This window comes from Haliaeetus albicilla, chromosome 5, assembly GCF_947461875.1.
Source record: "Haliaeetus albicilla chromosome 5, bHalAlb1.1, whole genome shotgun sequence".
NCBI lineage: Eukaryota > Metazoa > Chordata > Aves > Accipitriformes > Accipitridae > Haliaeetus > Haliaeetus albicilla.
The window spans coordinates 3,423,436-3,450,339 of record NC_091487.1 but is presented as its reverse complement, the minus strand read 5'-3'; the positions used below and the strand labels follow the sequence as shown (position 1 = coordinate 3,450,339).

Genomic DNA, 26,904 nt, shown 5'->3' with positions numbered 1-26,904 from the left:
CCAGCGCCGAAGCCTCTCGCTGCACGGACGCAACATGAAGCGTGACGAGGGCTCCATGTCACCACTGCGAGGAAGGCTCAGGGCATCTCGGTTCTTCCCCCAAAAGGGGAAAGGCAGGCTGATCTTGCCTCTGCTCATCTTGTAATGGATCAGACCGTGCTGTTCAAATTCTTTGTACAATGCCGCTGCCTCAAAACCGAAGGCACAAAGACCAAGCATCACGTTTAGCAATTTGGGCCTCTAGCTCGCAGCGTTGTCTTGTCTCTTCTTTCAAGTCCCAACACTTCATTTTCTTTTCTCATTTAGAAGCTAGTAATTTGGTCGTGAATCTTCTCGTATCTAGTGGCTTTTTGTGTAAAGGCCCGCCTGTCTGAAACATCTCAGCTTTCACTTTTCAGGAGGTTCCCAACATTCAGTCACAAAGAAATGGCAGTAAGTGGAATCTGAAAATCCACCATAAAAGGTCAGAAAACAAATGACAAACAGAAGGATGTTAGCACTATTAGTTAATAAAACCAAAGGACTACCAAAATCATCCTTTTCTTTCCGGCTTAACCCATTGCTGTGCAGTCAGAAAGTGTGGCATTGATGATCTCAGCCTGGCCTGTGCTGGAGAGGAGTCCCTTCTCAACAAAACAGTTGCTCGGCCCTTCCTGGCAATCAGGCCCCTTTAAGAGCTCTCATGGAATTTCATGTCCAGTTTGAAAATCCTGACCAAGAAGTATATATAACCTCTGTAATCGCTTTTGTGGTTTTGAAACTGAATTCTTGATGAGTGGGTCATTCCGATTACAACATGGGCCATGATGGGAAACATGAGAGATTTCACACAGTTTGTTTCAGTCTGTGCTGTTTAAATGAGTGACTGGGAGCAGAGGTCTCTAATGGCTTTACTATATCAGGGGGAGCAGGCTGCTGAGCATCTGCAACTGCCAAAGAATTTCAGGAAAATGTCGGTGTAACCTTCATCAAGCTGGCTGGACTTCACCACGGCAAGCACAGGATTTAGACTAACAATCCTTATTTTGGGAAAAGTGGGGTCCCTTACTCTTACCAAAAAATTATACAAAAAATTACACATCTGCAGCTCCCTCAACCATTCATCCAGCACCTAGCAGCAGTTGGGAGGTCTATGCACCACTTAGCACGTTCAGTAAGAGAGCCTTAAATGATGCATAGCCTTATGCTGACCTTGTGCCCAGGGCTAAATCCTACACTTGATGCATTACACACCCCTACACGAGCTCCCGGGGATGTACGTATGTGACAGTAACCCAGCTTTGATAGCTGACCGGAGGCAATTTCTTCTGGGTGCCATACACTCACTCACCCTAATTTGCTCTGTGATCTTTAAAAAAGCAAATTATTTTTATGAAACGAGGGAGAAGGGTTGCCTGTTTTCAGGCCTGACTAACCAGAGAGTAACTAGGGCAAAGTTTGATCTGTTTCAAAATAGCATAATATTTTTAATGACCCATAAGCCCATTTTTAGAACACAGTGAGGACTTTCTGACTTAGTTTGACTAAAAGCCTTGAGACTCTTCCTTCACCAGCTAGGCTGAAAAATGTAGCAGTGGAAGAGTCACCCCATGGACTGATGTCACCAGACAATGCTGCAGTCACTGGATGTAAACACATCTTTCAGGGCAATGAGCTTCTATTGTGTAAATGCACACTTCTATTAAAGGGGGCTATTTTTTCCCCCTAGTAAAACATACAGGCATTTTGCTCTCTAATTTATTAGCTGCAATGTCAACCAGCCTGGTAAAGTGCCAGGAAATCATTCTAGGAATAGGTAAACCTCTGTGGAAGATAGGGTATGATTTTGACCTGTGGATGGGTTGCAGCAGAAGGCAGCTGATCCCACAAAGACCCACTTCGATCCATGGATGGTTCCAGATTCTTGCAAAGCTTAGAGAATCTAAGGAAGAGTTCATCAAACCAGTGACACATCACATTTCACTCGAGTACGGCTTAGCAGCATGTTTAGACTGAGGGATGTGCCTAATTGTCTTGCTGGACCAAGGCTATACTTTCCAAGATGATGTTTTCTCCATTTATATCCATTTCGGTATCATTTGCATTTTCTTCTCATGCTATCAAGATCTGACGGGAAAGCACCAGCACGTGTACGTGTGTGCAATACTCAACACACACAGAGACGGGACTGACAGCTCTGTGAGACAAAGCTGAGAATGTCAGCATGTTCACTGGGAAGTTTTCCCTCCAGTTTATTGTAGGGTCTAACGACCTTCGCCAAGAGTCACAGTTAAAAATGGCGCTGATCAAATGAGCATTGCTCATTTTCTCCCTGCTCTCTTGCAAAAAGACCACCACCCGCTCCGTTTACTCAAATCACACACTCCGTTATCTGAACGCTTCCGCAAACATGTCCCTGAACTGTTAATCATTACCATGGGAAATAGTACACTCATCTATACAAATTAGAATGTAATTTGTGTATCTAAACATCACAGCCCAGCTCACCTGCTCTGCCTGACGAGACAGGATACCGCGAGCACTGATGAGCGAGTTCACATGGAATACAACTCGGGGGAAATGACAAATTACTCAGCAGCCTCAAATAACGGCAAATGGCTGTATAAAACCTGATTTTCTACGAAACAGACAGCGCGTCAGTGGAAGTTGGTAAAGCGATACATTGCTGAGCGCTGGATGCAGCCCTGGCTGTACGCAGGGCAAAAGGCACCAGGAGCCCCTCTGCTTGCTCGGCACGGCCCACCTGCGGGATCAGCTTCGGCTCCGATGGGGAAGCTGCAGCTGCCGGCGGATCCAGGCCGGCCGCAGGCAGGCGGCTCCGGAGGAGAAGGGAAGCCTTGAGGAAGACGCGGCAGAACTTCTTCCTCCCCGTGATCCCGCTCGGCTCCCTGGCCATGCTGCTACCAGGCGGGGTTGGTAAAGGGATGGATTTAAAATGGCCCCTCTCTGGAGGGTCTGACACACCAACAAAGCCCTACAGCCTCCAGAAATGTGGAAAAAAAAAAAAAAAACAACAAAAAAAACCTCTGCGGGAGCGACCTGCCGGGGAAGGCCGGCGGCTCCGTCTGAAGGTGGAAGGTGGGGTGAGCGGGACTCCTGCTCCCCCGGCTTGAGGGGACATCCCCTGCCCACCCTGGGACTGGGGACCGGTGCTGTGGGGACAGCAGCGATGGGGACGAGGGAGGTCAGGGCAGGCCGGAGGGCTCCCCACGGAGGGCTCGGCCACGGGGGAGGGGGTGTCCGGCCCTGTGTGGGGCACAGAGCCCCTCATACGCCGGGCCGAGGGCTGCGGCAAGCCGCGGGGCGAGGCGCCCAGCACCCCGCCGGGGGCCCCGCCACAACGGGCACCCCCAGCCCAGCTCCCCCCCCCCCCCCCCCCCACGGCCATGCTGCAGGCAAGGCAGCAAGGGAGGGGCAGCCGGACACCCCCGCCACCGGCTCCAGACCCCCAGAAGGGATGGGGGGGGGGAGTGGGTAAAAGATGCCCGTGTGGACCCACGGAGGGAGTGGGGCGGGGGCGTCCTCCGCCCCTCCAGGCCCCTCAGCCCCCCCTTTCCCCCCGCGTCCTCCCTCCTCGCCAGGCCCACCGCCCCGCCCGGTGGCCCAGGCCCAGGCGGGGCCCTGCGCGTTCCCCCCCCCCCCGCCCCGCCGTGGAACGGGGAACGGGCCGCGGGCCGCCGCAGGCCCGGCATTGTTTGGCGGCCGCGGGGCGGACGCGCCCGCCCGGGCTCAGCACCCTCCCGCATCCCCACACACACACCGCCCCGCCAGCCAGCCGGCTCCCCCCCCCCCCCCCCTCCCCTCCACCGCCTACCCCAGCTGCTCCTCTCCCGGCGGTTCCGGGCCATGGCGGGGCGCGGGGGCTGCCCGGGCCGCGGCGGCTGCGGGAGGTTCCGTACGCGCTCCGAGCCGCGCTGCGTCTGGCGCGGCTGCCGCGGTGGAGCGGGGCGGGCGGGGGAGCCGGCGGCGGCGGCGGCGGCATCCCCGCCCGCCGCTACGGCGTGGCACGGCACGGCACGGCACGGCGGTCCCTGAGGCACCCGCCCACGGGCGTCTACACTCGGGGCACCCACGCGTGGGGCGTCAGGCGTGGACACGCGTGGGTCGGGCGCGGGTAGGTCCGGGGGTACCCCGGGGTAGGTAGCGAGACACATGGCAACTCCCCCCCCCCCCCCACGGGCACCCACCCACGGGGGTCGGGGGGGCATGGGTGGGGGACCCAGCACAGCCGGGATGCACCCACACCCAGGTCATTCATACCAGGGCGCTGGGCTTACTGGGGGGGGTACCCACATGGGGGGCATCCACACGTGGGGAGCCCTAAGCACACTCATGGGCACCCACGCCCTGGGGGCATCCACACGTGGGGAGCCCTAAGCACACTCATGGGCACCCACGCCCTGGGGGCATCCACACGTGGGGCACCAGGTTCATCTGGGGCACTGGGCACCCACCCGTGGGGAGGCACTGGGCACACAGCTCCCCACTCAGCCTGCCCAACATGGGACGGGCTTGGGGCTCACGCAGGTCCGCACCTTCCTGGGTGGGCACGTGCACAAACACCCACCCGGCTGGGATCGCCCACGTACACAGAGCACCCAGGCGGGGGACACCCCTGCCAAAGTAAAGCCGCACGCACCACGGCTCGTGCGCACGCACAGCTTGAACGCGCTACTTGAACATGCCCTTCCCAGAGCATGCGGCGAGAAATGCTGGGCTGAGAAATCACTGGAGGGATCCTGCCCTGGGGTGGGGGGTCAGCCACCTCCTGCTCCCCCCATTCTGCCACGTCAGACCGTGACTTAGCCTGAGTGCACCGGAACGCCCAGGTGCAAAACTTCGGCAGGGGAGCGGCGGTGCTGGCCCCGTGCCCTGGCTGCCCCAAGGTGACCCTTGTAGCCTCAGCCAAAACATTCCACCCAAGGGGACGCAGGGAGCACATTCTGATTTCTTTTATATCGCCTTCCCATGCTCTCTTGCCAGCTGCAGCCTCCCCGTCCTGTGTTAATTGTGCAAACCCAGGAAAAGCGTTGAAGCCCTTTGCAATGCCAGCCACGGAGAGCTCGCCCACTCCCACCTGCGCACCGCAGACTGCCACGCAGGTGAGCGCGCTCATCCTCAGCGTGCCAAGCTAATGCTTGTCGATACTTTTGATGCCAACAAGCTGCCGGTCAACTTGTCTGAAGCCGCAGCCTTGTGCTGCTCTTTGGAAGAAGCATGGCACAGAGCTCAAGGCATGATCTCTAAACTGGGAATGTGGCAGTCACCAGAGGATTGTACAGGCCAAAATCTGGAAGGATGAGAAGGGCACTGAGCCCCAGACTGTATCTGCAAGAGGAGATATTGGGAGAGTGCTGCTCATTTCTGCGCGGTGGTCAGGGAAAGCCAATGGCTATCCAGCTCTGTTAGATGCATAGGAACCGGTGGGACCTGCTCTTCACTTCTGAAAGCGGGAAAAAATTCAAAAGTGAAGCAATCTTCTGTTCCAGGCAGCTCACCCGTGCCAAAACCATGTGTTGTTGCGCTCCCATTGATATGCTGATACATAATTTGTAAGTGCGTTCTCCAATACTCGGCAACTGCCTCCCGTTGGCTTCCTCCATGTGTTTACAGCATCAGAGCAAAACATATAATTTCAGCTCACTGAAGTGCCGGCTCACGTGGCAGGCAGCTGGATCCTCCTGCCCACAGCTGCCGGGCACTGTGACCACGAGGAGCTCAGCCGCTCGTGGCCTTTGTAGAATCTCCTTTATGATTTTTATAAATAATCCCTGAAGTCGCATGGGCCTGTTGCTTCTTCGAAGCAGCGGAGAAGTGACTGGCGTTGTGAGGGGGGATTTCTTACGCTGGAGACTGTCAGAGGGGTTCAAATGGGTTGAAAGAGGAGATTAAAAGAAAAGCAGCTGGGAAATGGAGAGAGAGGAGGATGGAAAAGGAGATCTGTTAATTTGAAACTCTAATTAAACTGAGATGGGCTCAGATCCTGTCTTTCTCATTTCCTTTGAGAATTGCTGCTTAGGTCAAGCTTGTACTGCCCCATTTACTGACATTTTTTCCCTTTCTCTTTCCATTATGGCACGTGGTATTAAATGAAAGAGGAGCGGAGAGGTTGGATCCTGTGCTGTGCCAGGGGGATTGTCTGCACACACTCCCAAGGCTTTTTCCTGCATTATTTCCTATGATCCCAAGTCAGGGACTTTTGCAGATTCTGCTTCCAGGGGGTGACTCAGCATTTGTTCATTTTCGCCCACAGTCCATCCCTTCGCTCCACCGATTCATCCTGCCTTTATTTTTCCAGTTGCAAACAGCCCTTCCTAGGAAGTATCTTTACGTTCTTGCTGGCCGAGTTGCCAGATCACAAAGAGCTAATTTCACAGCAGACACACTGAACAGGCACGCAATGGATGGATTCTTGAGGAAAAATGGTGCTAAATGGGGGAAAGGCAAAAAGAGAAAATAGCTTGCAGAGAGAGATGATAGCTGGGGGTCCCCCAGCTGGTGTGCCAAGAGATATGGTGCTGAAAAGGCCCCAGAATTAGGAGGGAACCTGGATTTAAATCCATCATGTATACCGCACACACAGCTTGCAGGGCTAGTTTCATAATTCACCTTGATTTGACTGGCCCACTTACCCAGGCAGCATTTACAGTTGCTTTTCATATCCCCAGCCCTTCGCAAACAGAAACCAGCTGCGTTGTGCAAGACTTATGTAAGAGGTGGGAAAGGGAAGCTACAAAATCTCTGCTCTTTCTCAGGTGCCACCAAGTACTCGCCAGGGCTTGCTCTTGAGAGAAACCGTGCCATCCACATGACTTTTCTTTGCCATGACACAGACAAGGCGCTGTCTTAACTCCAAGTGACAGATCTGTTCTTACAGTGGTTATACAAGGTTCTTGAATATGTTCGCTTCTTCCCTGTAGTTATTATTATCACTTCTGCCTCCTCAGTCTTCGCTCTTTCACTGCTTCTGCTTAATTGCATGGGAAAGTAAAAGAATATAGATCTCAACTGTGTTTGAAGAGCATTGCAAGGGGACTTCTCCCAAGCAGTACACTCTGTGGCGATGATTTGTCATCACTGTTTTAATTTCTGTACCCTTACTCTTGGGTTAAGAGGCCACAATTCCTAGCAAATATCAAAAAGTGATAAAACAGAATCAGCGTTTCCCCCACTCCTCTTGAAAGCTCAAGCCTTCCTAACATCCTTCTGTTTTTTTCTTACTGAAATATTTTTAAGTGAAGCAGATCTTTGTTGCTTAGGAAATCCTTCTATTCCTGCTGTTCTATTTCTCACTCCAAATAGTGTTATGGCCGCCTACATTCACATGGGGTTTGTAGCCAAAGGAATTACCTTTGCTTCTTCTGTAAACATGATTGCACACTAGGGCTGTAACAGAGCGATCATATTTCACTCATAGAGGAGACAGAATTTCAGCGGTTAATTAAATGACTTGTTTAATCAGTCTGTGCGAACGTCCTTCCTTCTGGAAGATGGTCTGAAAACTGAAGGAACTACTTAAGAATACAAAAAGCCGTGTAGATAAAGAGCCATCAGCCCAAAATTTCAACCAAACCAACCCCAGTGTGTGTTCAGAGACAGGCCTGGTTTCTACCTTGGGGGCTGCCTTTGCACCATCTGCATCTGGTCAGTGCTGAGCACCAAAATGAGGAGATATTGCAGAAGTCCAGCAATAAAAAAATGCAACTTTTCTCATCTGAGTTAGACTCTCAGGCCAGCTTCCAGTAGGTTCCTCACCCCAAACGGCATCCTTGGGGCTCTTGCAAGGTTTTGCTGGATTTGAGTAAAATACCCCACTCTCAGCTGTGGGTTCGGATAATAATTGCAGACCCATCTGCGCGTGCGTCGGCGCTGTATCTGGAGCCTCACTGCCTCACAGCCCCAGGTTATTCCTTTCTGTCACAGACGCTAAGACACACCAGCATTGCAGGACTAACTACAACCTTCTGAGATTTCTCCTCCTTCCTCTTATTTCTCTTCAGAGGTCAGTAAGAGCTCTTCTAAGCCCAACTTCCCACTTACTTCCAATATTGTTTTTAATTTCTTCTTTCTCTCCTGCACTGACAGGCAGATGGACGCTATATTCAAAACATCCTTCCTTGCCAGTCTCTTTTTTTGCAACGTGGCTTTAGTAAGTCCAAGCCAAAATCTGTGCGTGCCAAGTTTGTTTCTAGGATTTCCCCCTGAAGATACACCTCGTCCAGGGAAAGGGTTCCAGCTCCTCTTGCATCTTGGCAGAAACAACTGAATCTACCTGCCTGCGTGATTCAGCAAGATATTCGCAATATGTTCCAGCCAGGTTTGTGCACCTGGAAACAGGGGGGAGCAGCCGGGTTTCCAGGCAGTGCTCTGAAGTCCCCTTGTTAATGCTGCTTCTAATTGAACGGTCACATTTTCCTGCATCCTCGTGCTGAGCAGTTACTGTCGGCAGAGCTGCCTGCTTCACCTCTGCCCTCCCGCGCGTGCACATGGGAAGGAAGGGCATCCAGCTGGTTTCCTTCCTTTGAATGCAAACAGCACAATCAGCTGCAAAGTCTCCTGAGATACATCTACGTAAACAGGGTGACACAAAAATAATGTATAGCCACCAGCGCTCCTGTTCCTTCCGTGAAAAACAAATCCTTGCACAAGGGCCTCACTTAAAGCTGGCATGAGGGTCTCAGCTATGTCTTATTTAATTCTCCTGCTCCTGCAAGGGATACAAGACTCCTGACAGCCCGAAAAGGCTTTGCTCACCCTTAAGTGCCTTTCCTCTCTTCCCAGAGCATCTCAGCAACAACCCCTGGAGACATCCTCAGGCTATGGGAGACTGATGCTTTCTTGAGCAAGTGAATTCCCACGCTGGACATAAGAAGCATCTAACAGGCCTGGATGCCATCTCCTCCTTCTTCTTTTGCCCAAAGCTGCTCCCTCGGCTGTGTTCCTTGCATCCGTCTTGCCAAGACCTCTCCCTCTTTCTGCTCTTGCGACAGAAATAGCATGCTCCTTTCAGAGCACCTTTACCCAAGCTCTTTAGTTTTTTCCAGCCATCTTTTGTACTTGTCACCATGCCCACAGCAACTTCCATCCCAGCCACCCCGAAGGGCCATTCCAGCAGCGAGAGACCGTTAGGGACCCTGCGAATCCTGCCCTATCCCTCTTATTCTGGGTCCCACTAGCAGAGCTCAGCAGGCAGGTAAAGTGGCACTAACAGCACTGAGAGCTGCCAAGGTGACGCCGAGAAGCTTTAGTAGGTTCAGCACCCTGCCTGTCACAGTCAGAATTGGACTCAGTGGCGGGAAGCTGCCCATGGAAAGCCTGGAAATAGCTCCTCTGCAGGCCCCTCGCTCGTGGCCGCAGGGAGACAGGGTGTAGCAACAGTTTGTGTTTCGTCGGGGAGGAAAACCAGCCTGAAAAACCCAAACCACAAACTTAGGAAAAAAAAGCTACATCTCGAATCATAGGGAAGATGCTGCAGCATTTCTTGAGAGCGTACTCTGTCTCCTCAACAATGAAGTTTGATTTAAAATACAGTGTATTGCAGGAAGCAATGAGTGGGAAAAGCTGCAGGCCCTCAAGTTGGTTCAGGAGCCTTCAGCCTTGGCATTGCCGTGCAGCTGATCTATTTTATTATTCAAACACACCACAAACATGAAGCAATCCCACAGAATAGCTTTGAATACCTTCCGTGTGAGGTTGTTAAGACTATGTGAAATGAAAGACATTTTAGCAGTCTGATAAAAACTGGGGCTGAAGTATTTTTTCTTCATGCTGCTGTTTCATAGCTCAGAGTTCATTTGACAATGAACATGCATTCACACGCACACGGCACATTCCGCTGCTTTTAAAACCACCTTTATTATATTGTTCAGTTAGAAATTTCTACCATTTTACATCCACCGTTTCCAGATGAATCTCGATGTCTCATTAAAATAACCTTGGCTATTCTTCCTCTTAAGACTACAATGCAAACAGATCACATTCTCTAATCCTACGTAATGCCTTATGTAAAACCACTTAACATTCCTTTTAAGGCTGGGACCCATCCAGACGAAAGATGCTGCATAAAAGCACATTCCTTAACGCGCTTGACCAGAAAAGCAACGTGGTCTAGGGTGGAAAATACAGAGTGGGAATCGGTGTGTCTTCAAGGGTACACGCCTGGCATTGTACAGTGTCGGGCCATGTCTTGCACTGTACGCTTTGCACAACTCATTTACCTCCATTTTTCTAATCGTGAAATGGCAGTAGTAATACAGTCCCGGCGCTGCTATTATTTATGTACACTTTCCAGTACTGCTTCCAGCAGGGACTGAGACTCAGCTGGGGAACGTGGACTAAAGCTTGGATCGCAAGGCACGCTCTGAGAGCTCACTCTTCACCGCTGACAATATGGGACAGGAAACTACACTTCCAGGTGGGAAGTGAAACTCAACCCAGCAAGGACAAAATAGTGGTCAATACAGGAGCCTTTGCATTAAATTGCAGTCATCGGACAGCCCTTGGATCTGTAAGACATTCTAGGAGGCCAAGTCTTAATGCACCATCTGCTACTGGAAAATGAAATGGCCTCTTTCCTGTGCTGTCATCTGATGGCTTGTCAAGAGCAGCAAATCAGCAGAGTGAAAAGCAGTGTTCGAACCCCCAGCCAAGGAAGAGAAAAGAAAAAGGACGCAAGCAGCTCGCTATCAGGAGTGCAGGAAGCTAATTTATTGGGGGAGAGGTAGTTGTTTTGTTAAAAATCGCTTGAGGAAATACAGCTCCCTAAAGGGTAAATAGTTTCTTCTTTATTTGCTGGGTGTTCAGGAAAACTTACGTATTTATGTTGGAGAGAACATACAGGATGTAGAAGGCTTTCAGAGTACAAGGGGAAATTAAATGCGAATCTCTTTAAATTAGCAGTCCCGTGCTCCCCTGTCTGTCTGGAAGCAGGACAGTTTACATTTTGGAGCCTGCTTCTGACACCCACCATTTCAAATGAGCCCACAAATAAAACCCCAATAAAATCAAATGCCACTGTGCAATTCCTGAGAGTCTACATACGTTGTCTTTGAGTTTAACCTAAAGCAACACACCGATCCTAATGAGCTACACTACAGAGCCTGTGTTTTGAAAGAAAAGCTTATGCAATCAGCACTGCTGTTTCAGGTACTTGCATGCGGGATTTCTAAATGCGCTGGAGTAAGCTTAAAACCCAGACTCCATTTTAAACTGAGAATCGGTACCCAGCTACTTCATCGGTAGACTATATTGGACCTGCGTGGGCTGTCTGACTGCCAAAGAGGCAGAACCAATCCAGAGTCCTGAACACCAAAGAGACTTGTACATCTGGCATCCATTTAATTTTTTTCTACCTAGCTTTCACAAACTTCCTGCGTTGAGTATGTGGTATTTTTTGCGCCTAGAAAATCACACCTCCTTTTAGGCCTTAATGATTTTACGTGCGGCGAATGCTACTGCTAATTCCAGCATTCCTCTACTCCATATACCCAACTTTGGGTTTCTTCAATCGTTTAGCACTCATTTGAGAGACCATAGGTGGGTTTTGCTCAGAATTTCAGCTGCCTTGCTGAAAATAATTGTTCTCCAAAGAGGGAGAGGCAGATACAGAATACTTTCCATCTTGCAGTTTCACAGAAGCTTTTTTGACTTTAGGAGCCCAAGGAGACATGTCCCAACAAGTGCGAGTTAATTCTTGTGTGACTATCATTGCACTGGCTGCCCACAAAGCTAAATACCGTGGTGCTTGATTAGCCCACGAACAGGATTACGTGATGCGGCTGCTAGGTTGCAATCCAGATTGCAAAGGATGAGACTCACTGACCTGGGGAGTCCTACCCAGTCCGTGTCCGTGTTCCCCCCAGCTGGTGCAGACTCTTCGTCCTCCTCCTCCTCCTCCTCTCACACCTCAGAGCCTCTCTGGGAGCAGGTCAGCCTCTGACGCTCAGCTGGGAGGGGGGTTTTGCCACGGCAGCTGTGATAACCCCTACCAGGAGGAACATGAAGGAGCAGCTCTGGTGTCAAAGATGGGAAGCTCAACCTGGTGTTTGGCAGAAGCATACATATGGATATAAATATATATATGTGGGGTAGGCAAGCTGGGGGCTTTCCTCCTGCCTCAAACCAAAGAGGCACAGGCCAAAAGCCATGCCTGCCCCCACACTTGTGTCTCCACAGTGAAGACATGGACCTGTTGGAGCGGGTCCAGAGGAGGGCCAGAAAAATGATGTGAGGGCTGGAGCACCTCTCCTATGAGTACAGGCTGAGAGAGTTGGGGTTGTTCAGCCTGAGAAGAGAAGGCTCTGGGGAGGCCTTATTACAGCCTTCCAGTACCTAATGGGGTTTGTAAGAAACGTGGGGACAAACTTTTTAGCAGGGCTAGTTGTGACAGGACAAGGGGTAACGGTTTTAAACTGAAAGAGGGTAGATTTAGACTCAATAAAAGGAAGACATTTTTTATGATGAGGGTGGTGAGGCCCTGGCACAGGTTGCCCAGAGAGGTGGTCGATGCCCCATCCCTGGAAACATTCAAGGTCAGGTTGGACGGGGCTCTGAGCAACCTGGTCTAGTTGAAGGTGTCCCTGCTCGTTGCAGGGGGGTCGGACGAGATGACCTCTAAAGGTCCCTTCCCACCCAAACCATTCTGTGATTCCATGAGCTCTGGAGGCGGCAGCCCCAGAGGGTCCCACTCCGCACCTCCAGGGCGGGCAGTGAGGCCTTCACCCCCACCTGGGGGGGGTCGCCTGTACCCCCAGCTCTGCCTCTACCGGGCACAGAGACACCCCCCTCCCGCCGCAGGCCGGCCTGCGGGCCCGGGCCGGACCGCACCGCCGGCAGCCATCATGAGACAGGTTTTACTAACGCCGAGGGGCGGCCCGGGCCCGCGGCCGGCGCGGGGCGGGGGAGGAAGGCGGGCGGGCGGGCAGGCAGGAGGAAGGGAAGGAGAAGGGAAGGGCCGCGCTGTGGCGCTGCGGCGTCGCGGAGGCCCGCTGCTCGTCCCGTCCCGACCCGACCCGGCTCGCCTCTCGGCTCGGCTCGGCCGGGCGGTGTGCGTGCGTGCGTGCGTGGGGGCAGCGGGGCCGCGGCTGAGGAGGAGGAGGAGGAGGCGGCAGCGGCGACAGCGCTCCCTCTCCGGCGGGACAAAGGGCTGTGGGCGCGCAGGTAGGAGCCGGCCCGGCCTTGCTGCGGGCCTGGTTGCGGGCGGGCTGGCGGCTGCCCCGGCCAAGCTGCGGGCGGGCCGCGGCGCCTCCTCAGCGCCGGCGGGACGGGACCTCCCTCCCTCCCTCCTCACAGCGGCCGGGGCGGTTGCTCCCCGCCGGGCTGGGCGCTTCCCCGTTGTCCCCCCCCCTCTCCCTCTCCCTCCGGGGAGCCGCGGAGGGCGCTGCCCCCGCCGCCGGGCCGCCAACGGCCGTAGCAACCGCCGGCTGCCTGCCTTTGTCTCGGCAGCCGCGGCCCAGAGCCCGCCCCGGGAGCCCCCCCCAGCCTTCCCGCCCCTCAGCAAAGCGCTTTCCGCCGCAGGAGCCATGGGCCGGCTGCCGCGTTAAGGAGCAATCCCCGGCCGGAGGGGCGAGGAGGAGGAAAGCGGCCGGTGGTCCCCTTCCCCGCGGCGGCGGAGGGTGCCCGCGGCTGGAGATGGAGCCGGCGGCGCGGCCGAGCGGGGATATCCTGAGGCGGAACCCGCAGCAGGACTACGAGCTGATCCAGCGGGTGGGGAGCGGCACCTACGGCGATGTCTACAAGGTGAGCCGGGGGTTCTCCTCACGGCGTGGCCTGAGGAGAACCTGGGGACCCGGGGCGTCTCTGGCAAGGCGTGAGGTTTCCCTCCCCGTCTAGCCCTTCGAAATAAAAGGATTGACTTCTGCTTGCAGCGTGGGAGAAGGGTCCGCCTTAGCGGTCCCCTCGCTGGTTTCCGAGAGGTTTGAATCGCTGAACATTGCGGGTGGTACTTTCCACGTTACTGCTAAAGGACGTAGAAGGTCTCTATTTGCTGTACCTGTTTCCAGAACGCAGCAGTTAAAGCACCTGATTAAAAAGGTTCAGGTTTATCCCTGAGGTTAATAATAGCACGCAAAAGGCAGAAGCAGATTAAACCTCTTCAGGAGCTGGAACGGAGTTACAGCTCGCGGTAGGGTTAGCGCTGCAAATCCAGTAGATGCTCTTGAAACGGTGCATACTGGTGCTCACATTGCCAGAACCACAGCCACGGGAAACAGAAGGTGTAAGGCACGGCGCGTTCCTCTCTGCGTGCTTCTCTGGGAGATACGAGCCCCTTTCCCAAATGTCAGGGATGCTCATAAAGAAAGCCTTAAAGTTTTCGGCCTGTGTTTGGCAATCTGCGTTTTCAGCTGCATGGGGAGAGTGGCTGTGATGTTTTACTTTGTAATGCTGTTGAGTGTGCTTAAAATTGACCTGACACAACCAACCGTACAAGAAAAGGTGTGTTACTCTGCCACATGAAAGGCAGCGGTAATTGCTCATGCGGGGGGACGGCTCTTCGCTAATGTTCAAATTGAAGTTTTATAGATGGATCTTGTTCCCACCACCCCTTTGAAATGGTTACTTGTGGCCTCGGGGAGTTATTTTTAAAAGTTTTCATGGTGCATATTTACCTTCCTTTTTTCTTTTATTTTTCTCCTAGAGCGCTGTGCACAGATCAGTCAAGTGCTTTGCTAGGGAATCTGGCACTAAATCCTTTAAAAGGACATTTCGGGTTTCATAAATCTGGAACCCAGCATACCTTGAGCTAGTTTGGTTGGGTATGCCTGTATAGTACAGGGCAGCATGACAAGAAATAACTAGTTCCGTTGCAGAGAAGTACTTTTGTGTCATCCCTTTGCTCTTTGTGGAAAAAGAAGTATTCTGCTTCTCATTATCCTGGTAATTAGTGGAGAGCTGTGCTGACATGTCATACAGCTTCCGGTTCCGGAGCTGGTTTGAATGCATGGCTCTGCTCTGTGCCATGTAAACATATCCCCTTTAACCCCCCCCCCCCAACCTTCACCCCCCCCCCCCCGCCTCCATTCTTTGGGTTATGAAAAATGTGCCCTCTATTCCTGGAACAGTTTCAGATAGGAGTAAACCCAAACCTTCTCTTAGTGCAACCTGGCAAATTTAAATCAAAGTCTTTGGCAGTCTTTTCAGACATTGTTATGAGTCTAAAACAAGTATAAAGTTAATGAGTTTAAAGTAGTTTGAGAGCCTACATTTGTTTCTAGGTCATTGGTTTGTTCTTTGTTTTTATAAAGCCCTGCAAACAGGGAGGAACTGTATCAAGGGAGTACTGAGTCGGATGGCACTGGCTGTTATGACAAATATGCAAAGCAAACTTAGTTTTTCAAGTCATCGATGTTACTTTTAAAATTAACATAACTAAGGTAAACCTTTTTTCTTGAAAGACTTAACATATCAACATGGTACTTTTTATTTTTCTTAGTCCATGACAAGTCTCTTCCTAGCACAGATGGCACATCTTGTGCTTGCTGAGGGCTGTCAGTAATGTTTATAAAATGCATTTCTTAGTGAGTATCCGATTGTTGTTATGTTGTGGAGCTCGGGCAAGGTTTGCTAGAGAGCGCTCTTAAATTAAAATGGAATTTTCCTCTCACCTCTTCAAGTGGTTTCTCTGCTCCATCACTACTACTAATGAGTCACCAGTGTCTCCAGCACAGTTGTTTTTAGGATGTCTAAATGAGACAGCCTTTCTGATTGTGGGAGATCTGCCTCTTCCTCAGATGCTTTTTGGTGGTGGTGGTTCATGCCTCAAATTCTTCTTGGGGCATTTGGTAGCTTTTAGAGTAATTAGTTCTTTTTTGGATGCTGAAGGTGGAGGTTAAGCAAATATTTGTGTTCATTGTTAGGTTACAGAAAAATATTTAAGGCCTTTCTGAAAATCTCCTACCCACTTTGCTTTTCATTACTACTATGGAAGCTTAAAACTGAAATGTGTTTTCTTAGTGTTTGTGTTTTTTTTCTCTTGTCTGTCACATGGCACACAATGGTTGATTGTAGGGTTGTTCATAAGTACTGGATTCTTGATGTTGTTTTAATATATTTTTTTTTTTCCCCAAAATGCATTTCAGGGTGGGGGAGAAACCATCCATAAATAAATAATTTCCTTATCTATTCACAGCATGTGTAAGTAGACCCAAGTTTGGGTCTACCAGTCTTGGAAGTACGCTTTCTGTTACAATCCTAATGCGTTAGTTGTCTCATCCGTGTTGGGAAAGCTTTTTTTTCTTCTTAATAGAGGATATTACTGTTAAGCCAATTCTAATCCATTGGAATAATTTATCTCTCAAAGCATTGTATCAAGCTATCTTAAATTAATTGCTGACTTCTGAAAGAGGTGTGTAATAATGAAGATTGGGTACTGACTGGAACTTAATACACTGACAGTATTTTTTTGTCCCCGCTCTCTGTCAAATGGTTAGCATCCTCAGCATCGTATCCCTTAACACTGAAAAGGTGAGGTCTACAAGAGTGAGGTTTTAATTTGGCTTTCTTGGCAAGACTTCTCTTTGCCCTCCTTGGTCATACACATGAAAGTCTCAAAGCAGTATTGAAAAAGGATGTAAGTTTGTTCATGCATCTGCACAGTTGTGCTGAAATAGACATTGTGTGTGTGTGGTTAATGCAGAAACATCCAGTTGACTAGTGTCTTAGAGCAGAAAATTAAAAAAGCCACTAGAAACTATAAATGGAATTTAATCTCCAGCACTAGGAAGTGGCCCATCAGATCCTATCCCAGGTAAAGTCTCATAGCGTGGTTAGATGTTTCCCAGGATGGGTTTTCATGCCAGCATGACCTGTCAGTGAACCTGCAGCTTTTCAGTAGGGCCTTGTAGTCTAATTTGCATAAGGCCAGTTTTGGTAACAAGTTCACATCATCAGCTCTATAAGCATGTGTTTCTGCAGTCTGTGATATTTTCTGGAAGTACTTGGAATGGTGTAAGACTGGCCTGTTTTTGTTAGTTTGTGGGATTCGGTTGCATCAGGACGTCAAGTCATTCATTATGTGTACTTGTAGATGTTGGTGTCCTGAAGGGACTTACAAAACAAGCACTGTATTAGGGCAATAATTTACTTTAGCAGTATCTTACTGGGATTTCCTCCATGGAGTTTTTATTTGGCTATTTATTAAGGACTCGGAATAGTTTTGCTGGAAAGATTTAGGGGAAAGAATACCATGTGTCAAGGTGAGGGTTATGTCACCACCCCTTGCACGTAAAAAGGAATTTAAAGTCTTCTACTAAATGTGTGAGTGCCTTCACCGTCAGCCTGTTGAGTCTGCTGGGGGACAAAAGACTTCCACTCACTACTACCTCCTCTTTCTCCTTCTCCCCCAAGTACACAGGGCTTGGCTTTCTGTGGATTTTAATGCAAGTGCCCCAAACAGAGTTTTAACTACTCTTCGATTTTGGAGAAGGGGAACAAAAGGATGGTTTATGTAGACTGTCTTTTTGAATGCTCTTATTTGGCAGCTGAGCTGAAAGATCATGTATTTGCTCAGCTCAGCACCGTCTGCAGGCTGCTTTTCCGGGATGAATAGCTGGATGTCTGTCCTCACTGAGTGGTGATGATCAAATATGATCTTGTGCAGCAGTTCTAAAGCTGTCTTGTTTTGGTTTTTCCAAGCAGGATTGTGAACAGTGCTACAGTAGCTTTCTTTAAAAGTAAGCACAGGGGACAAGAAATGTACCAAATTAGTAGCAGAAACTACCCTAAAACAAGAGATACATTTTTATTGAATATCATGGGAATTTCATTCCTTCTTGAGTCACCTGCTTAGTCTCTCCTCTTCTCTTGTTTTTTTTGTTTTGTTTTGTTTTTCATCTCCTGCACCAGATAAAAGCATTAACTTAGAAGAAACCTGTACTGGTTTGCCACTGATCACAGCTGCAGGAAAATAGCAATGAAATTGGATTGTGGCACACAGAGACTCTCTTGCTCAAATACGGTTTAAAAAAAAATAAATCTTCCTTTTCCCCCCTCTCAAAGGTTGCCATAGAAGTGGGACTCTGCCCAGTGTGAGTCAGGTTTTGGCCCTGCTTGTGTGGTCAGTGCCTTATTTTCAGAGCTCTGGAGTATAATTCCTGGTGCAGTCAAAGGCTGTTGAGAACCTGTGTTTGATATTTTGAAAATAATTCCTAATGTCAGTCTAATTTCACAGATCATGAAAACTTACTGGTTAAAGCATTCTACTACTTAAAATCAACATGTTAAGAATGGAGTGTTAAGGCTCTATTTTAATACCAGAGTACAGTTATGGCTATGATTAGTTTTTAATCACATACTCCCAACTTTATACAAATATGTTTTGGCAGCTGCAGACCAATTGGATTGGCCATCCCTGATTCAGCACTTCTGTCCCTGGTGAATATACATTGCTTACACATATAAATTACCATAAACCATTTGTCACATCGGGGGATTCCACTCTTCCTCTCCAGATCAAAGCCTTCTGGTTAGCAGTGTTTGCTGTAGCCATGCCTGAACTCTGTGTACTCTAGTTTTTCCATATGAAGGGTGTTTAGAATGGCATTGAACCAGCACTGTTGAGTTTGTCCTTGTTGCTGTGGAGTTTCTCTTCTGGGAAGTTGCACGCTTTTCTTTTAGGATGTAGTCAGTAGGATATATATATTGCTGAGAACTAAGATGCTCAGTGGCTTATTGACACCCTCTGTTAGGATATTCAGGAGTTAGGGGAAAGCTCCTGCTTTCCATTTGCAATCTTTGTAAGGTTTTTTTCTTATTAAGCATTTGGTCTTTGTCGTGGAGCATTCAAAGCTGTTTGGCTTTAAATGTTGCCTCCTGTTGCTCATGTTTTCTGTTAATGGTAGGTTATGTGGTGGAAATAGAGTGTTTCTCCCTATGTCAGTTTCTCCCTGTCTCTTACTTTCAAAAGCAGGTAGTCTCCAAAATCTTAAAAATAAGGTCTGATTTCTTTTCCAGCTCTTGTGAAGAGAGTTGTCCTCCTGGGTTGGGTCCTCAGAGGAGCCAAAGAAAGAGTGGTAGCAACTTCTTAGTGTGCTTCCATCAGCTAGTACCAAGGCTGTACCCAACCTCTCTTAAGCCAAGGAGGAACTGAGAGTCTGTTCTGTTGAGTTTAATGTCCTGTTAGTACCAGCCTTGTCTCTGATGTAGTCTTCAGTTATGGTATTACTGTCTAGTATTCATCCTTCAGGAGGCATTCTGCTGGGTAGATGATTTTGTTATTCCTCATTTATTTGTGGTACAATCAGTGAGGGAGGTTGAGGCGTCCTGTGGACTTGCACAGGAAGGAGTTAACCAGAGCATGTTCTTTTGTTCCCTGCATGTTGCACGCATTTTTGGAGACCAGTCTCGAACATGAGAGGTGCTTTATAGGAGCTGTGCCTTCTCTGCCTTCCACCCCAGAGCTCCATTAGCAACATGAAATATCCATTCAGAGGAAGTGAATAGTGCTGGTCCTGCATTCCCTTTGAAACACACACACTACCCACCCCCCCACCCCCACCCCCCTCAACAGCAGAGGAAACCTCTGAGAAGGAAGAACAGATCAAAGATCAGAACGTTTGCATAGTGGTATCTGCTTCATCTTTGTCTCCAGAAGATGCAATGGTCATTTTCATTGCCATTGCATTTGGATAACTTTGAATGCATCCGAGATTTATAGGATGAGGTGTATAAGTGATTCCCGGTTCCATCAGCAGAGGTGCATGGTAGAAGTATGTAGATCGTCTGTGTCAGAGAGAATAGCTTTTCCTGTTAGTTAGTAAGGCCGTAACGGAGTTGGCCAGCGTATTTCGCTGACACCAGCAACTGTCCATCCGCTCTGCAGCTGGAAAAACAAATATGCTTGTTACCTTTATTCATGTTTGGCACCTGGCTTCTTGGTTACAGCTGTGAATGAAAAGAAGAGGCAGCATCAACCCAAGGTGATTCCATTTGAGAACAATACAAAATGGGTAGATCTCTGTATTTGTAACAGTTGTTCTTCAACTCAAGGCAACCTCGATGCCTTGCATTTTAGATTGCCAAGACTCTCTTGCACTTCACCATTTTGTTAGGATTTCGGATTTTCTATTTCTTCAAGAAGTTAGAATAGTTCTTTCCCAATTTCTGAAGGATTCCTAGCAATAAGAGCACTCAGCAAGGTTTGGTGGACGCAGCAGCCTTTGATTTGTGGTTTATGGCAATTTTGGTGGTCCTGAGTGCATTCTGGGATTCCAGTAAAAAGTCAATGAGAAGGGCAGGATATTTTGTTCAAGATTTTGCATTTGTAATCTATAAAACCAGATGCTACCTTGCTTTTAATGGGAGTAGGTCAATAAGGCAGACCTGATGCTGACAGTAGTTGAAAAACAGCAAAAGACAATTTATTCCACTGGGCCTTCCTGAAATCTCCTTGCAGAGTGTACCTATGGAAGAGGTATTGCAGAGATCATGTATCTGAACTTCCCATTTGGCCTCACCAGGTAGAGTAATCTTTCTGACAGGTTAACTCAATCTAATTGTAATGAAGGGGTCTCTATATTATGTACCACCATGGTTTTCTCCAAGCTGTGGTTTACTAGACTGGAGAGCATGTTTACACGGGCAGCACCATACAGCATTATTTGTCGTGCATCTCCCACCCCCCCTTCCCTTTTCTTGTTTAGGGAATCTGTTCAGGAGTGGCTTGTCTGAAAAATTGGAGTCCCTTCTGTTCATCAAAATAGCAGAGTGGCTCCACTGAGAGTGAAACACCTTTTAACTCTGTTAGCACCTAACCAGCTCTGCGAAATCAGTATCTTCGTCTGTTGGATAATATTTAGCCTGTTGGCATCATTTTGAGACCTACAGATTTGCCTGCTCATATGTTCCCCTGCAGCTGGCCCGCAGGAAATGTCTCCATCACATGAAGGTCTGAGCTGTTGGGAGCTCCTCGCATGCAGAGGCTGGATAAACTGCTCTTTCTTCCTAGATTGTTTGGGGGAAAATTTCAGCGTTTGGTACAGAGAAGTTTCCATTCTGCTCTTCAGCTTTCTAAATTCCTTTACTGATGCATTAGAGTAATTCATCTTATCCAGCACGGTGGATAGTGTCTGCAAGGACCTTCTCAGCTGCTCAAAGAGCCAAAGCTTACCTTCCCCCCGGTGGATGGAAAACGCCGTGGTGAGAAGCCACAGCTTGACTGTGTCTCTGGAGCTCTCGCACTCTTTTGGTGAAAAGAGCGCGCAGGAAGGTGAGCAGAGGAACTGCTTCATGGCTTCTCCTTCAGTCGGGACCAGAGGTCAGGGGCAAATCTGTTTTGTGGGTCCTGTTTCCATCCTGCCCCTGTCAAATCCCAAGGAAAGGGATTCAAGAGGGGACTTGCTTACTTGGAAACATTAGGAAGGCAGGGAGGCATTAGGGAAAGGGCTAACATCTTATCTCTGAGTCAGTGACCACTAACAGAGCTGCTGGATGCAGGACATCATGTTCCTCTTCGCTGTGTCAAGAGGGAGTTGAATTATGGGACTAGTGAATTTAGCATCACAGATCTCTCAAAGTTGCTCAGTTTTGAGCCTGCGCGACGCTAAGATATGGTTTGAGCAGATGCCCGTCAGTACATAATGAGCAGGCAGTAAAAAATCTGAAATTTTTTGCAACAGAGGGAGAGTAAGAAGTGCCAAGGCTTTTGTTCCAAAGCCTTAGCCTCTTCCAGTACGTTTCCCTACTCTGTTAGCCTTTGTATTGCTATATGTGTTTCTACTGACTTCTCTGCTCCTGAAGACAGTAAAAAGTTCGTGAAGATGCAGCCAGGGATACCCCTCAGAGCTCTGAGCTGACCCGCTGTGTTCTGGTGGCCGGAACTGCTGCATTTACTGAACTGATCTGTCAAAATGGCATCTTTAATGCCATATTTGATACTTTGGCGTGTTGGAATTAACTCTTCTCCCAAGTCTGTTTTTCTGTCCTCCACATGAATATAGTATATCGAAGGTTCATGTTTTCGTAGAGATGAGGAAGATTTGGCTGGACTTTTCCAGAAAGCTGAATGAAACATATTTTCAGATTAGCGTGAACAGCTGGATTTGTAGCCTGTTGAAAGGTGAATTTTGAGACATTCCAGAAAGGCAGGTGCTGTTTCTCTTCACAGGATAAAGAGGTTATTGCAGGGGGACTCTGTTGGCGTATTGGTAAGAAATCGTTCTTGAGCTTTCTTTGTGCAGCTCTTCCCTGTGCAGCATTAAAGGCATTATCTCTTCTTACATTTAATGTGATGGTCCACCCCAAGAAGCTGTATTTTGGTTCTGTTCTCAGCTGTGTGTATGACTGTTTGCTGATCATTGCTATTGAAGCAATGTAGAATTGTGTTACATTTGCCTTAACTCACTGTTTAATGTACAGATGTGCAAGATAATAGTTGAATTATAAACATCAGACTCCCAAAGATGTTTGGAGATTTAGTCATTAATCTTAAGGGAAGATAAGTGGTAAAGTCTCTTGCACAGGCATGGAAATGTAAACATGGTAGGTAGAAAGAATAAAGGTGGAGCCATATCATCTTTTATAGATGTACTTTGTCTTGATAAAACTTAATTAAAATTTGACAGGAAGCAGTGCCTAATGAGTGTTCATTGGTCACCAGTGATTAACAGCTTCAGGTATTTGTGTTGTATTTACAAGCGGTTTGAAAGCAGCAGCAGCTGAAATTTTTCTTTTGATGTGCTTGGTCTACAGTGGGGTAAGGGAGAGTATTTGTTGTATCACTTGCAGGTATTCACAGTTGTATTGTCTGTCAGAGGGGGGTTGTTAATTTAAATGTAATGATAGATTCTCTTAAACAGCTGAGATCTCTTTTCATTTAAAACTGTTTTTGTGAAAGAAGTGTTGCTGTTTTAAATGCCCCTTGCCGTAAGAGGACGATTTCTGTTGCAGGGGAAGGATAATGCTACGATACATGGAGGGAGGGAACTGAGCTAGCTCAGCTGTGGGCATTGCTTTGTAGTGTTAGCAGCTGACGAGGGTTGAGGGGTTCTGAGGCTGGACTGAGTGTATCTGCATAGTCAAAATACCTTCACCAGCGTGATACTTAGGAGGAGTCTGGGTCAGTAATTGGACAGGATCAGCAGTTTGGAGGAGTCTGGGTCAGTAATTGGACAGGATCAGCAGTTTCGCTTTGTCAGGCATGTCTGTGTTTAAATTTAAAGCACTGTTTGCATTCTGCTTCTTGGTTAATTGTGAACAGACATGACTAACTTTCTGATTAACATAGTGCCTTTAAAACTTGCCAAACAGTTCCTGTCTAGAGAGTCTGTTTTTAAATTTTGCTCACAATATCAAACTGGGGACAAAGGGACTTAATGAGGATGGGTAGGGAGATCTTGAGAATGTTTTATGATCTGCCATTGCTTCAGCAGTCACAGCCAACAGCCTGTTTAGGGTACAGGAACATAAATTTTTCCTTTTTGTCATTCTGTGGGTGTTTGAGGTTTGTCAAAACCCTGCAGTGGGATGTCTTGAGTATGGACTGACTGTGCTGACTTGAGCAGCAAAGTTAGCTCCTGTAGGGGTGGAGGAGGAGGGGAACAGGCAGGCTGTGGCTTTTCTCCATGAAAGCCAGATATGATGAAATTCTGGAAGAGGTGAAGCAGTTGTTGCCTCTATTTCTTGGAGCCTTGGTGCTTCAGGCAGTGTATGGATGGTGCGTGAGAGATACTGCCTGCCAAGCAAGTGAGCTGCGCTTGGTTTGCCCTAAGAGAGGTGTGGTGCCAGGCTATTTACTTACCAGCTTTATCTTTCCCCGGAATGCAGTCTCACTGGACGTTGAATTCATCTTGACGTTATGGCTTTGGCCCTCCTACTCTCTCATGGTTTCTGCTTTCATGACTTCATCTGCGTGTATCGTTTTATTTAGCTACGGGAAGCTTTCCGAAGCTTGAAGTGCAATTTGCACGTGATCCCTGTGTGGTTGCCCTTTCATTACGTGAGTTCAGTCTCTGCTGTTCTAGTGCAGAGCAGGGCAATAACAATATCTTAAGCTTCTTGCAGGTGGAATATACTTGCAGGACATATCATGTCTTGCAGAGACCTTACAGTAGGTGTAATGCTGTATGTGACATCTTAGGTTTCTACTTAAGGATGTGGCTATAATCTATTTTGATTTACAGGACTGCTTTTTTGTTCGTTCTCTGCATTTTGGCTGTGTTCTTACATAATTAAAAGAACAACCCACAGGTCAGTGTTTTACTTCTTGAAGGTCCTGTGGCTTGTTCCTTTCTGCTAAGCGGGTGTGTAGATCATCAAACCTCCAATATAGCTGTTCTTAGGACAACAAGGATGCTGAGGACTGAATGTGTGGGGCAGCTGAATTAGCCCTTAGGTGTTATATACAAGATTTCCTCTTAGCATGAACTTATGTAAAGAAGTAACTTTCCCCATGCGGTCTGTTGTGCTTTCTAGAGCAGAGGGTGCTTGTAAGCTGAGGGGTAGTTTTGGGAAGGGGGAAGCAGCCAGGCTGCACAGAGTCCCTATCGTGATTTCCTCCGGCTTTCTCAAACACATTCCTTAGTGGTGTCTGGCTCAGGAAGGCTGGTCCATGGAAAATCCACACAGCTGCTGAAGGGAGAGGATTACATTTATTGGGGGTGGGAACTCTGGGCTTTTGCAGAGCCGGAGAGCAGATTGTCAGGCTGAGGAGCTTCCTGGGATGGAGGGGCATTGCCTGAATAGCCTCGGGGGTCCACCATGGATCAAGCAAAGGCGAGTTTCAAAAGAAACAGAGGAATAAGGCAAGATGGAAAATGTTCTCAAGTATATTAACATTTAAAAATATTTCTCTAAAATTCCAGTGAAATCATCAGGCCTAATTTACTGTAATGTTATAATTTCCATAGCATGCATATTATTTGAGCAGTGTGGTTTTGGTCCATGTTTTAAAGAAAGTTGAACCAGTAAAGTGAGGAAGTCGCTGGCCAAGTGCTTGAAACCAGGCTACTGAAGTGAAACCCTGTTTGACAACCATAGATGAAGCTGTAGGAAAAATTTGTTTCTTATTTTCAAGTTATATCATTTAAATGAGTGGATCAGTCAAAACTGAGAAAACAAATTAAAAAAAAAAGGAAAAATCAAACCAGTTTATTTTCTCTCCTCTCTTCTGGCTAAAAATAAGGTGTGAGAGGATAAGATAGCTGTAAAATCATGCAAGATCTCATCTGTAATGAAATGGCAGCATATATCCTCTCTTCTTTACTTAATCAGCATAAGTGCAAAACATACTTTATACTTAACCTTTCTTATGTATCTAGCACATTTAAAAGTTATAATTTTCCTCATTAAAAAACTTACTAAAATGTCATTTCTGTTAATTTCAACAGAATTCCAGGCTGTGGTATTTAATTGTCTACTGAATTAGAAATATCACTGATCATTATTTCATCATCATAAGACGTAAAGTTAAGATTGTAAATAATACTAGGTTTTATTCTAGTAGAAACAGCTGGACAGTGGTACCGTCCCAGTAGCCAGAAAGAAGCAGGCACACTGTAGTATGTATACATATGTACACACATGAAATTGAGAGGAAATCGTTATGTCTTACCCATCTTCCCCCCCAAGAAGGTGACAGTTGGTATAGTACAGATGCAAACCAAAGCTTAATCTTAGGACAGTAAAAGAATCTCCCTGCTCCTATTTTAAACTAATTTTCTTTTAACTTCTTTGATTTACACAGCTGCTTTTTTATTCATTCTTCCTGTTCTGGTCACTGTTTTATTTCACAATAACAACAACAAAAAGAAACAACACCCAGACCTATTTTCTTCATGAAGACAACTTTATGGTTTGTTCCTTTTAGTTTTGTAACTGTGAGTTCATCTCTGAGGAATTGAAATTTTAAGGAGGCAATTACTGAACAGCTTTGTTGGGAGTTAGATTTTTCTGCTTAAATCTACATTTTTCACCTGCACCTCTCTAGATTCTATCAAATAAATTACAGTAAGGAAAATGAGTCGATATGGATTTGTACCCTGGGTTTGGAAGGCTTGGTACCGCAGAAGAGTCTGTGTGTGACGTGAAAAGTTAGAGGGGTTTGCCCAAACACTCTGTAGTTCAAAACGAGCTTGTACACATGGCTCAGTTACAGCATGAAGTACTGCAATTCTAGGCAAAATAGCTTTAATAAAACAAACAAAAACCCCAGCAAAATGCATACACTTGGATATTTTGTTCTGACTAATCTGAAAGTATGTCCAAAAGTATTTCTGGTGTTTTAGGAAGTTGCATGCAGATAGTGATAGTATAAAAGTTGCAGTCTCGGAATTGCAGTTTCTTCTCCTCTTTAAAATGCCAGCAGTGGTTCCTCAGTTTTGTCTTTTTGAAGAGACACATCTTATTGTGTGCTAGCTCACGGTTACAAAGCAAAACAGTAAAAAATTTATTTTTCTTTGGTATAAAAAAAGTAAAATGATGGTCTTAAATTCTTTAATGCAACACAAATGGCTTAATTAAAAAAAAAAGGCAATCTATTGCCTTTTTCTTCAGAAACTTGTTTTCTCCCTGCCTAGAAAGCCAGATTTTTTTTTTTCAGTGAAGAGACCTAGATACTTCTTTTCAGATATTTTGGTTGACACATCTCTTAGTTCTTTCATCTCTAATAAATAAATAAATTCCCCTGCAGCTGATAAAATATGTAATCTTTTAATCTCACTTGAATTTGTACTCCATAATACAGTGGGGTTTTTTTCCCTGTGTCATGGTCTATGCATTCAATGTAGGAATAAAATAAAATTGTTTTACATTTATTTATCCTCTCTTCTGGTGAATAAACCCTTTTAAAATCCATCTTGGTTTGTAGTTTAATAATATGTTTGAAGTATCTTTTTTTATCTGTTTTTGGGGTTTGGTTTTTTTGGTTTTTTTTTTTTCTTTCTCCTATTTTATACCCTGGCCAGTAAAGCTGGT

The 26,904-nt window shown here is 47.4% G+C and overlaps 2 protein-coding genes across 3 annotated transcripts in view; one reads left to right on the top strand and one right to left on the bottom strand.

The window, feature by feature from the left end:
- The window catches only part of ATL1 (atlastin GTPase 1), a 33,101-nt gene extending 28,954 nt beyond the window's left edge, over positions 1-4,147 (bottom strand). Inside the window, exon 1 of the mRNA XM_069783036.1 lies at positions 3,815-4,147. Coding sequence (XP_069639137.1) covers positions 3,815-3,848 — 34 coding nt within the window. The 5' untranslated portion in view covers positions 3,849-4,147. The remainder of the gene's footprint in view (positions 1-3,814) is intronic.
- An 8,889-nt stretch (positions 4,148-13,036) lies between these two features.
- MAP4K5 (mitogen-activated protein kinase kinase kinase kinase 5) overlaps positions 13,037-26,904 on the top strand; it is a 72,738-nt gene continuing 58,870 nt past the window's right edge. For both annotated transcript variants that reach the window (XM_069783034.1, XM_069783033.1), the window contains exons 1-2: positions 13,037-13,158; positions 13,516-13,737. In XM_069783034.1, coding sequence (XP_069639135.1) covers positions 13,630-13,737 — 108 coding nt within the window. In that variant the 5' untranslated portion in view covers positions 13,037-13,158; positions 13,516-13,629. The remainder of the gene's footprint in view (positions 13,159-13,515; positions 13,738-26,904) is intronic.